Source organism: Crotalus tigris, unplaced genomic scaffold, assembly GCF_016545835.1.
Source record: "Crotalus tigris isolate CLP2741 ecotype Arizona unplaced genomic scaffold, ASM1654583v1 scf7180000024343.1644824, whole genome shotgun sequence".
NCBI lineage: Eukaryota > Metazoa > Chordata > Lepidosauria > Squamata > Viperidae > Crotalus > Crotalus tigris.
In genome coordinates, this window is record NW_024100513.1 from 99,614 (window position 1) to 112,903 (window position 13,290).

A 13,290-nucleotide genomic window follows, 5' to 3' on the forward strand; every position below is an offset into this window, starting at 1 on the left:
GATTTATATATAATGCATATGCATGTATGGAATTTGCTCTTTCAAGTTCTTAACAAGCCACACTTAACATTCTTGGGTGAATGAAAGCAAGTTTTCTCGGGAAGAAAAGGATCTTGGAGAGTTCTTCATACCCCTCAATATTACATTAACGTTATAACTTGGAAAAGGGAAAGCTTGGAAGAACAACATTTCCCACCCTCCATAAAAAGCCATTGAATCCATTATCTCCATAGGAAAAAAATATTTTATTTTTTTTAAAGAACAAATTCAGTTTGAAACAGATGTGGAATGTGAATTTTCAGATTTCAATTTCTCAAAGGGGCTAACTGCAACATAGAACAAAGCAGATTTCAAAACTAAGACAGTCTATGTTTTTTTTTTAAAAAAAAGAAAAAATATTTATAACTCAAGCATAATACTGTGTTACTTACAAACTGGACAAAGGAATTTTTAAATAAATATTCATGGTACACAGTTACAGCACAAATATGCAGCAATTTGGCAACCTTTTTAAATCTTATCTCTTTATCCTGGATACTGTGCAAAGGGGAATGACACGGCCTTTAAACAAGCTGTAGCTAAATACATAGCAAAAGTCAGATTTTATACAAAACATCTTGCTTAGACTTTATAAAAAACCAGTGTTGCTCTATATACACAGTCTGGTTAAGAAAAGATGCTTATTCTTGATTCCATGTGTATTTTTAATTGAATCTTTATTTAAAAATGTGAATAAGGCTACTGTAACACCCCAAATCCATATACAGTCAATCTCAACTTATATACAGCATCTTCACTCTTAAACAGGATGATGTAAATTTTCAAAAAGTTAGGGCTAACACAAGCAAGGCATTTACAGTAACTTTTCAAAGCTGAACCAAACACCAACCTCAAGGAATAGTTGGTAAGATTGTCATTATTCTGCACAAGACACAACACAGGTAGACGGGGCTCCTTTCTCCCAACCCCTTCCTGGGTTGCAGGATGCTCTTCTTTATAGATTTATCCAATATCTCCCCTCCCCATTTTTAGTACATTATGAGAAGGGAACTAACTGGCTAAACAACCTCTTTCAGGTTTTGTTTTTTAAAACTACCCCATCTATTTTTCACTTCCCCTTCAAATCCTAAGGACTTACAAGAAAAACCTTGCATGGATGGGTTCTTAGAGGGAAAAGCTTTAGGAAAGGACTGCTTCTGTGCTGTAGCTAGTTACCATAGTAACCTCCCACAGAACCATGCTACTTCTCGCTTTCCTCTCCCCTCCCCTCCATCTCTCCCTTCGTGCACCAACGTCATTTTCAGGTTCAGGAAATACCAAAAGTAATCATTTCTATGACAGGATTCTGTGGTGTAGTGTGGTGTGGTGGTTTTTCTTTTTCTTTTCTTTTCTTTCTTTTTTTTTTTTTTGCATGTGCTCTGTGGAAGTTGAGAACCTTAAAATGCTGTAGCTACAACTTCTTTTGAGTCCAGAAAGTGAAGTGTTGCTATGGTAACAGGACTATGTGATAAGACATCTATTTTGCATAGCACATAAAAAAAAGTAGATTTATGTCCCCCAGGGTGCAGAGGTTGGAGGAGAACAACAACTATGCTTCAAAGCAGGAACTTTATAGTAAACTTTCCTATTGGTATCCAGCTCAAAAAATACTCCATCTCATAAGGCAAGGCGGGAAAACACAGCACAAAAAAAGAAAAGCCATATCAGAATATCTTGTTAAAATACATTGTGTAGTTACACACTTATCTCATGATTCAGGGGCTTTGTTTCCTAGTCTACTGGTTATGTAAGACAGCTAAGAGGGCTTGATTATTTTTACATTTCTTTTCAATATTGTTCTTTTTGGAGTTAAAAGATCTATTTTTCCCCAGAAGTAGCCAGATTGATTTCATGGTCATAGAGGAATTTCACATCTTCTGTAAGGATTCTGTGCAATTTCAATATATAGATATATTAGTAATCTGCTACCATACATCCCTTGGGTTCTATACACTTATTATAAATAAGTCACATTATACCTCCCCTTCCTGTAGCTGAATGTGTTGCATCTTTGTGGATCACAAGTGGTTTACCATATGTGCTTTATTTCAGAAAGAGAAAAATCCCACAAATGGCAGTACAAGACTAACTCAAAATGCACTGCCCAAAATCAGAATGTCAAAAGGCTTGATTGAAGGAAAAATACAATCCTGACCAATTTTTATATAGATGTGAATGCTTTGTTTTAAGTGATGGAATTATAGCCCTCTCGACCATTAAGCCTGTGATTTGTCTATGTCAGATGTTGCTGTTTTCTTTTTCCCTATGATTAGATAAAATATGATAAGTAATAGCAGCTGTGTCTGCTTAAAAAAAATCATTTGAAGCAGACCAAGATTTTGCTACAGCTAATTCAAAGCTGTACATCTTATTGCTGGTAAAGTACCACAGCAGTCGTGCCCTAATATATCACCAGCAGCCTTCCATTGTCTTGTCTTCCAGGCACATTAATTTACTTGCACTACTTTGTGGGAGAACTATTTTCTCCTGCAAGTTACAATTTGAGAAAACCTTGGCATCCTTCAAGTACAGACCCTAATCAGCTGCTCCTATTGCTGTGTGTTAACAATCTTCATTGAACTCCGGATATCAAAGTGCTGTGCTATTTAAATTGTCTAGCTTTGTCTAGTTGATATTCCAGAGACAGTAGCATTCTTTCAGCCCTTCCCTTTCTCTTCTGCCACATGTCACTTCTATTGTGGATTCGGCCGACAAGCTAGCTTTTGGTTGGAAGATCTCCTTTCAGCAAGCCCAAAGTCTCTCCCAAAGCATTATCCATTCAAGTAAGGCTGCTTTCACAAATAGGTGGAATATGGAATGGTAAAAATAATTTTTAGAAAAATCACTTTTCCAAAAGCAATGTATGGTATGGAGTGAATAAATTTTCATATGAAGGATGACAGAATGCTGTTTGGTTGAAGTAAAATGTCACAGGGACTGACTAAAACAAACAAAAAAGTGTAAAATCTTACTTAAAAGCAGAGGTCTTGTAAGACAAATCCATGAGCACCAAGAGAAGCACACACAAAGTCACAGGGCTGCATTTCAAGCTTGATGACTTAAGACTCTCTTCCTAGAATGCCTAAAACCATTAGTATCTGCGAGTTGCCCCATCATCCCTGGGGGGTTTTGTACGTGCCTGAATGCCTACAGCACATGGCTTAGAAGGTGATGAACAAACAGCAATTGCTATGGGAATCTTCTATGTGACTTCTTCCAGCTTCCAAGTAAATGCTTGTTCACCAAGACAGGAATTCTACAGACTTGAAAGCTGCCCCCTCAAAGCAGCTCTCTGTAATAGGGTGGAGCTTGCTGTTCCCTCCTCTGCATCTGGTCCAGGAACCCACAAAGTGGCTCATCACAATCCCCAACCTCTGTGTCATGACCAGACAGAGAGAGATTCAAAACAGGAACCACACTGAGTGTTCATCAGACCTTGTAATAAATGTTTGCTGGGCTTTGAGGGGGCATTTCTTGAACTATGTACACAGGATGTCCATAGTCACCACTGACTTTCTCATAGTGAGGGCAAAAGACACTATCTGCAGTCCTCAGAGGGATGATAATGTCACTGGGTTCAGACCCGTTGTTGTTCCCACTGCGTTTTGGGGTTGCTAATGTACTAAGCGACAAAGTTGTCGTGTGCTGAGGCGAATGCTTCCTGTGTCTCCTTCGATACTTCAACAAAAGAACCACCAGTGTGATGATGATGAGGAGGAATATGATGGACCCTGAAGCTATCCCTGCAAATAAGGCCACCTCTGAACCAAGGATACTGGAATGTCCAGCTTTGCTCCCATCTGAGTTGGGACCTAGGAATAAGGTTGGAGGGAGAAAGGGAGAAAAAGAGAGAAAGAGAAGGGAGAAATCTAAGTTCAAAACAATCACTGTCCATTACCACTTTGTAGCCATATTTAATTGTCTACTGAAAACCTGAATAGCTAGATGCAACCAGTCATTTGCATTACAAAGAGACATTCTGACTGTTCTCTCCTATCATGTTGCTCCCAAATTACACTTTGTATCTATTTTCACCCATCAGAATTGAAGGACAGCACTGATAAAACAGCCTTTGATGCATGTCATATGTCCCCAGAAGACACAACCACCTTAAGGCAGCTATTAGAATAAAAGATTCATCTGTCACTATCTGTTACAAACACCAATTTGTATGAAACTATACTACTGTTTGTTTTTCTTTTCCTGTCTACATATGCATCTTTATTATGTAGCCCAGAATTTAAAACAAAATGTAAATACTGATGAGTGGAATAGCTGTCTGTAGGCTTCAGTGTTCTAATACTGACTGAAAGAACTGATAACTTCATATCAGTATTGGGCTTTTATTCAAATCCAAGTCTTGGAACTGTCTTCAATAGCTTTTCAAACCCAATGTTACTCAACTGTTATACAGAGTATCATATTTTGTAGTGGGGCTTCATGGTCAATTGGAACCTTCTAGAGCAGACATGTCAAGCTCGCGACGTCACATGATGTCGCACAATGTATCGGGACAATTTTGCCATTGCTGGCAATGGGGTGAGCGCAGCTTCTGTGTGACACGTCCTGCCTGTGGGCTGGCAGTTTGACACCCCTGTTCTAGAGTAGTATTTTTCAAACTTGGCAACTTTAAGATGTGTGGCTGGGTAATTATGGGACCTGAAAACCACACACCTCAAAGTTGTCAGATTTTAAAAAAACACTACTCCAGAAGGTTCCGGTGTGTTTGTCATAGTTAGTAGGACTTGCTGCTTATAGAATTCAAACAGTAAAAGTTGTGAATCAGAAGCAAGCATAATAGGAACAGCAATCCTTTTTGCAAGGATATTTCAGTTTTATTAATTACATCAAATGCTCTCTCACTGGAAAAATCAGTGCTAATTTAGCTGCAACTGGATGCTTGATTTAAATGGGAATATTGCTGTGATGTTAAATTTAGGTGACAAGCCATTGCACATTATATTTCTAGTATAAAAGTATTGATGTTTGCTAGCTGCCAACTAAAAGCTCTATAAACATGAGGGCAAATAAATTTGAAAAGAAGCCATGAAACAACTAATGAGAATTAAAATAAACTAGTATCTATGATTGAATAGTAATCTCAGTTTGCTGTTCTTTTTGCTAACTTTCTCCAGTGTATTCTTTCTTGTTCAAGTGAAGTAAAGAGAAGAAGCTGATGTTAAAGAAGTGGCTGGTAACATAATTAACAAAGCAAAAATGCCAACCACCATGGCATGCCAATACAAAGAGAGAGGCCTTTTGAACTTCATTTATCAGTTTCAGGAGATGGGATATCGCAACACAGAGTCACCATCATGCAAACTTTATGAATGTAGTAGTGGTTGGTTACTCTAGCAGAAGAGCAAGCTGCTGATGTCAACAGGGACAACCTTTGTACAGCAACTATATGTTTGCATGGGAAGCTGAAATCAGGACAATATCTTTATTGCTAGACTCTCCAAGTAACAGCAGGCTGGTAGTTTCAGGAAATGAAACTTTCATAAATGCTGCCATGAGACAATGATGGCAATCCATAAGTGATTAAATATAAAATATAAATATAAAAAGCATACCAAATAAGAGGGTTTAAGGGTGTTTAACTATGTCCTGGACTGCAACCAATGTTTTTCTTTTTTTCTTTTTAAATTAAAATCCATTTCTTATAATTGCAAAATGTTTTAGAGCAAGATCTGTTTCTAAAGATCAGTAGCAAATATGTACGAAACCAAATTCATATGAAATCAAACTGGAGAGAGAGAGATTACATTTTTTTGCAGAAGTTTTATCTTCTTTTGGATTAGTATATTCTTTCTTAAAATTGGCTGTTATATATTAAATTTGTTTAGTTTGATTAATGCTTTTGAGGTGCAATCTGATGTTCCCAGGAGACTCTTCCATGAACAGATAGAAAAATATGATGCATAGATTGTCCCTTGATCAGCAGCCAAAGCTCCATGGCCATGCAGGTGATAAGGACAAAGGAACATACCAGAATGATATAAAGGAAGCTCTGAAGCTAAGCATTTTCATTCCTCAACATACTCTGAATTTGTATGTGTGAGAGAGAGGGTTATGCCAGTCTTGGAAGAGACATAGATAACTTCTTTCCAACAGATCAGTGGGGAGGAAGCATGTTTTTAAGAAGAGGGAAAAAGGAAAAAAGCCATTCTGTCACTCTTGTTGTAGCTGTTGCAAGCTCTAAGGAGTTTAGGAAGTGGTAGCTCCTCTACCAGAGATAATCTCTCCCCCATCCCAGTCTCCATAGGATTGCACTTAGATAGCCCATAACAGACCCTCCTTCAGGATCTAGATGTTCTCCTGTTTACCTGCATGATCCTTTACAAAGGGACTTGTTGTGGAGCTTTTCCCGTTGGTACCAGCTTCCTGTTCCGGGCGTTTAGTTGGATCAGCATTATTTGGGGACCCACCAGAATTGGGAACTGAAAGAACACAAATGATTCACTACAAACTAATAATAATGTGCTTTCTAAGCTGGTTATTAATTTTCATGAGGCATGAATGGCTTTGAACAGAAGGTCATTTATTTAGGACTACAAGGAGATACGAAAATCTAATTTTCCTCTTTAAAGCAATTTTTTTTAAAAAAAAGCTATATAGTTATTTTAGAGATTCGAATTGTGAAGCTATCAGCAAAAATGAAGGGGATTCCTGAAATTGGCAAGAAAGCCTTTGCAAATGACATTTCAGCACAGCCAAGCAAATTGATTGACTACTAAATCAACCTCTAATTAGGAAGAACAATTCATTCTTTCCCTGTACAATAGGTTATCTGTAGATGAGAAAAAGACCATGAACAAAACCCTCATTTTTAGTGAGGTTTTGTTACAAGCAAAGCTGTGAAAACATTAGCTCCCTCTCCTTTTAAAACAATTTTGAGCTGTGAAACTGTACTTTAATATATAGTCTACAAGCAAGAATAACTGGAGCACATACTATTCAAAGATGACTGAAGATCTTAGTGAAATTAACCCTTCTTATAAAATGTCAGTAACTTAGGTGCAGAACATAGAATTTTACTTCAGAGTATAAGACAGTTTCACCCACTTTGCAAACCAGGGCCACTGAATTGGGGAGTGAGAGCTGTTTACAATTGTTGAATAAATAGTAATAAAGATAATCACTACCTTGTTCAACTTTCATAAGGATCTTCATGGCTTTTGTCTGGCATACACCTCCTTCCTGGTTATCCAAGCCTTCAAGAGATCCATTGGATGTTGCTGATTGGAAAAAGAAAAAAAAAATCAAATGAAAGTTTTCAGGATGCCAACATGTATAGCCACCTAAAACAAGAAAACAGATGTCACTTGTCCAAATTTACTTCTGCTGTTCAGGTTTATCTAGAAAAAGCTGGAAAATACTGGCAATTAAGACAACAAATAAACATCCAATTCAGTCTGTGTTTTTAGTTTCTAATTCATCCAAGTGCCTTTTTCCATAGTGGTCAACTGACTTATTATGCCCGGTGTTTGGTTTCCAAACCCTTGAAAAAAATAAGTTAGTTCATTAAGAAGTCTGCTAAGTTGAGCAGAACAAGGAAGTTTAGTTTTTAATTTTTTTATTGAACTAAAATTCCACAGATTAAACAAATTAATTATTTTTAGATTGTGAAAAATTGTGAATACCTTTGATTTACAGTTTGTAATAGTTCATTTATACATTCCAGTGCTTGCCTTTATATACTAACAGAGTACGATATGATGTGAATTGAAGCCTAACATCTATTTACCTTTTGTATCTTCAGTGAGGCAGGCAAGTTCTACCTCCTTTTACTTGAAAAATTAGTAAAAAGGGCATCAGAGATAAAACATTTTTTAAAAAAGATATAATTCAAAAAATCATTTTACCTCATTTCTAATTCCTTAGCTACCTTACCTTACCTTACTTTATATTTATCTAGTAATATATATCAACCCTAATTGAAAAGTGATACTCTCCTTAAAAACGGAATCACATTGCTTGGCAAAAGTCTCACTGCAGCAATCGTATTCTTTCAGCTTACCACTCTCTTTACACAGCTCAAAAGCATGCTCTAAAAATGTTGACTATGCAGTTCAGTTGAGAGCCAAACACAAGGAAAGTGTCAGTACTAGTCTCTCAGAAAATTGCCAATAGAATAGAACAGGTAAAAATATCTGCCATGTTATTGATTAGAATACCATAAGGGCAATCTAATCCACAATGTTTAGTACAGAAATCATCCAGAAATAATCTTGCAGATTGTCCACCTTGAATTACAAAACTAAAGTTGCTAATTTATTGCGTCCCAGCCAAATGGCTGATCTTCATTTCTAAAGGAATCTTCCCAACACAGAGCAGGGGGAGGGAAGAGAGAGAGGGATCTTCAGCCTTTCACAGCACATATGATACATCTGGTCACTTACTCAAAATATGAAAGAAAAGGAATAAGAGAAGACCATGAAAACACTTGTAGGGTTTCCCATGGAGAAAAAGTAATTAAATGGGACTTCTGGCACTAAGCAGAATCTCTCTTTCATCTAATTTAGATAGGGCCCCATAAGTCTTCTTTTTCTTTAGGCCTTTTAGTTATCCCACATTTTTCCTGGGGGATTTCTTTTCTTAAAAAATGTACCTTATATATATATTTCCTGTTTTCTTCATATGCCCAGAGTCTTTCACTAGGTCTTCCCAGCCCCATGTTGATATTTTTCTTTCTCTAATCTTCTCACTAGCTGCAAAAACTATGAACTTTTTCTCTGCCTTTGATCTACTTCTTGCTTTTGTTCTACTTCTCCCTCCTTGTGGGTGTAACATAATTCCTCCCTACATGAACTTCCCTTTCTTGCCGCTCCTTCTATTTTTCTGGATTCTGGAGAGCATTTTGTCTTTTTGTGTTAGAGACTAACAAAATTTCACCTCTTCATTTTCTAACTTCTGCTGTACATTTTTAAAGTGAGTAATTCGGGAGAAAACAGATCTGATGTGTTACATCTGCACTGCTAGAAAATAATGGAGATGTATAGTTTTCTTTTGCTGAGATCTTTTTCTTCCCCCAGAGCAAAGAAAATCAATACTAAGAACCAGTTTTGAACATAAATCAAATGCATCTTTTGTTGTGTTTTTATGACCTTTTGGGTTTTGCCTTTGTCCCCATATGGTTTACAGAAATAATAAAATTAAACTCTAGTAGATATCATAGTTAATAAACTGTGACTTGTTCTTCTTAATGCCAAAATGCAGAAATTTCACCTTTTTTTTAACTTACCTTACTCTGATTAAAATGTAAGAGTGTCATGCCAATTTTCAAAAAGAAAAGGTGTGGTTTGATTAACTTAACTAGATGCAACAGTAATCATCTAAACAATCCAGAGCTTTATTCTCAAAACAGAACAACAACAAAAACCCTTCAAAACTAGTATTGCCAAAGAAATATATACTATTATGTGGTTGCTTTCCTTAAGGAACTGAACCTGCCTAGGCTTGAAGCTGATTTTGCAAAAATGCTCATGTTACATTTATAATTTAGTGTAGTCTGAAGGAGTTATGAATATTTTGGTAAATGATTTTGTAATAAAAAGTATCAGAATTCTTTACCATGGGAGCTAGTGACTCCTTTCAGAACCCATTTTTATATATCTAAATAACCAAGTGAGTATTTTCCTGCACTGGCTAATGTGCAGGAAGTGTCTGTGCATTCGTGCATGCATGTGACATGCTGTTTATAACAAAAGAATGTCGATGTTTAGTTAATTCTGCTAGAACATTTGCATATTAGAACACGCAGGCTATTATATTCCTCAACTTTTATCCTTCTTTTAAATATATTTCAAATACATGTAGATCCAAAAACACAAACCAAGGCTCAGCTCCAATGCAACTACAAGTCAATGTGGTAGCCTTGACTGATTATTCTTTTCCTCCTTAGTTCCTGTCTTGAAGGCTAAGGAGAGAAATGAGCCAGGAAAACCATACAAGTGCTCTATTTCTGTCATGCTCCTGACACTACCCACATTCAAACTGTTACCGTCATCCACCATATAAAAGATGCAATAGATTGCTGCGGACCATGTAATCGGAACACAGCAAAGTGTACCATAATAAAAAATAGGCGGCTAGCTACTTACAAGCAACTTGCTAGGAAATCAATCAGTTGTTCATGCTTGCAAATTAAAGGAAAAATCTCTAGGTTGGCACATTAGCTAAATTTACTTTTCTGCTATGTCCAAAAACATTTGCAATTTACAGCTCAGCAGTAAGGTTTTCGATAACTATATTTAAAACCACAATAAAAGAGTTTAGATATGCTGCTCCCATTTTTTAAAAAGAATGCTACCTGTATTTCAGTCAAAATTGCTATGCAAAGAAACATAAAAACTGGGATCATATTTTGAATGCCTCTGTATAAATGCCTATGGAGATTCCCAGTCATCCAGGAGCTGAAGAAGCTTCTTGGATGAGAAGCGAAACGTCTTCAAAGAAAAACAAGAAAGTTCAGTTCACTCATGAAAAAGCATCTTTGGGACTCTATATAAATGTTTACACATATTGATTTCTGCATTTTTAAACAGGTTTTCTAGTTTTCTATTATTTAACCTAGTACTACATAGTACTCAACAAATATTTTCTAGGATATTTTAGCATTTAGAATACAACCTAAAATATAATATTTTATTAGTAGTATGCTATGAAGCAGAAAGAATTTTTCTCATATTTGAGATAGAACTAAATTAGGTAATGTTAGAAAATTTATAAACTAAAAAATATCAACCATATATTTCTGCTATAGAAGCACAGTGTGTCTTAAACTATGTTAGCTTAGTCAAATGTAAACTTATTTCCATCACAGAGATATTATTTATATGGTCCCACTTATTTTGTAAATGTAAAGAATTTTTAAAAAGCATGGCTACAGCAATAAAAATTAAGAGCTGTGCAAAGCATTTGAAATGGATATATCCCAAAGAAAAGGAGTGTAGGGAAGCATGTCTGTTCAAATCAACACAACACATCCTTAAGAAGGTCCAGCATTACAACTTTGAAGGGCTTTCCCACAAGTGTTCGTGTGTTCAAATGCACACTGCTTTCCTGCCAGTCTTCGCATGCACAAACTATAGTTCTCCTAGTATTGCCAGTAAAACAAAGAGACTGGGCACATGGATACAAGTACAACGGAGACAAGGCTTTCAGAGGACCTAGCTGCTTTAATGCTTTCAGAAATAATGTTTTAGTCAAGCCCACTTTATTTTGCAAAGTGCCCCTTTTCAAACTTTAAACAGTCAATATAAAGATGTTTCCTAGATTTTGTGCGGCGTGGGTGTGCGGGTGCACATCTTTGAGTCAATGCACACTCCTGGCGATGGCCTGGATAAGCCCTTTTAGTTTCTTAGTAAAATTTCAAATGGGATTTGTCATTGCCTTCTTCTTTCTAGGGCTGAGAGTGCACAACTGGCCCACGGTCAACCAGTCACAACTGGCCTAAGAGAGAACTACAATTCACAGTTTCTAGCTTGGTGCTTTAACCACTATACCAATCCTAGAATTACTTAGAATATCTACATTTTGATCTTCAGCAGGCAATCTTATATTAAAATGGGAGTCTTTCAATCAAGATTTGATTTGTTATATATCTTCAGAAATCTGTGAAATCCTTATTTATAGAAATGTATCTCACTCCAAATGAAGAAGGGAAAAAATAGAGTGATATATACAAAGAATGTCTGTGGTATTATTTTTATACAGTCCCTGTGGATTGGAAATAATATTAAATTTTAATACTTCTTCATTTGACTGTTATTACTGCCTCCCTAGAAGGCTAAGCCACTGCCTAAATCTTGGCTGCTTTCAACCTATCAAGTTAGTAACATTGTTCTAATCAGATGGAGAATTAAGCTTCTGGATTTATGCCTAGATGCAGCCTTTCATTCACAAAGAGATTAAAAACAAAGGCAAGACATACAAAACACACAAAATCAAAACTGATTCTTAATTCCAAACAGGGAGAATTTTTTTAAAGCAAGCAAATATGATTGAATATAACTGCAGATGGTAACAATCATTTACCAATTGGATTCTAGTGTCCACTCCAAATGCATCCACATTTTTAAGCAGAGTAATATAATCCCCCTTTGGGTTACAATTTAACCAATAATTTAATTAAGAGGAAATAAGATGAATGATGCATTTGATTCATACTACCTTGTGAATAATCTTGGAAGAAACTATATATAATAAAGATACATGGAAGAAATATAAAATATTCAGAAATAGTAATTGCTATATTTTGGAAGCTGAAAGATGCAGCTTTAAACTTTTCCAACTAGTTCAGTACATTTTCCATTATAAAATATGGGAATAGAATTTCCATTTTTATTGTACTGCTATACTGCTGGGTAAAGTTAATGGAAGCAGAAGTAACAGAAAATGTTTAATGGAATTGCATGTTATGCCAGTGACTAACTTCATCAGTCAAAATTGTCAATTGCATTTTTTTGGGGGGGGTGTTACAGAAATTAGGTGATTGTTTTTATCAGCTAGAGACACCAAGCTTTCTTCCTCCATATTCTTCCCCCATCCCCAACCAACTAAAGACAGCATCTTTGGAATCTGACTCTCTCTGCAGAAATCTACTAAAGAATTAGTTATCTGGGTATTTGCTGAAGAATTTAGGTACATCTTCTTCTATACTCAGTCTGTCAGTTTGTAAATATAGAGCATCGCACATTGTTAAATGTTATAGTTGATCTTCTAAAGGGAATTAAATATTGAAATTTCTTTCTGTTTGGAGAAGCAAAATGAATATATCATCAAGTTTTCAAAAGTGTTAGGAACAGTGAAAAAGATTTGATTTACATCTAGTTTCTATGAAATCACTTTTCTTCTCTAAATTCTGGAACACTAGTACTGAAGTCATTCAGATATCATGTTATACTACAATTCAGAAAAAAGGCATACAACTTGTACTTCCAGAGTTGCCTATAGTCATCAAAATCCTCACATAAAAGCCACAAGAAAACTGTAATAAAAAATTATTTAAAGACAATTTTTGCCATTATAAACATCATTCAATAAAGCACTGCAGAGTGATTGCAACAATATTTCTTTCTAATGCTATATAGAGGAATTTTGTCCTCAGTGTTTTGTTTTTTTTAATGTGGCCCTCAATGTATTACTAAAAGGGACAGGTGCACTGCACAGCCTGAAAAGAACTGTGCTCCCTGCTTTAGAAAAGATGTGAAAAGGCTGCTGTCCCTTGAATCTCCCACTCCTCTTTCC

General features: G+C 36.0%; 1 protein-coding gene across 1 annotated transcript in view; it reads right to left on the reverse strand.

The window, feature by feature from the left end:
• Positions 1-226: 226 nt before the first annotated feature.
• EFNB2 (ephrin B2) overlaps positions 227-13,290 on the reverse strand; it is a 53,110-nt gene continuing 40,046 nt past the window's right edge. The window contains exons 3-5 of the mRNA XM_039326732.1: positions 7,185-7,277; positions 6,366-6,479; positions 227-3,851 (exon numbers count right to left, since the gene is read on the reverse strand). Of these exons, the coding sequence (XP_039182666.1) occupies positions 3,469-3,851; positions 6,366-6,479; positions 7,185-7,277 (590 nt within the window). The 3' untranslated portion in view covers positions 227-3,468. The remainder of the gene's footprint in view (positions 3,852-6,365; positions 6,480-7,184; positions 7,278-13,290) is intronic.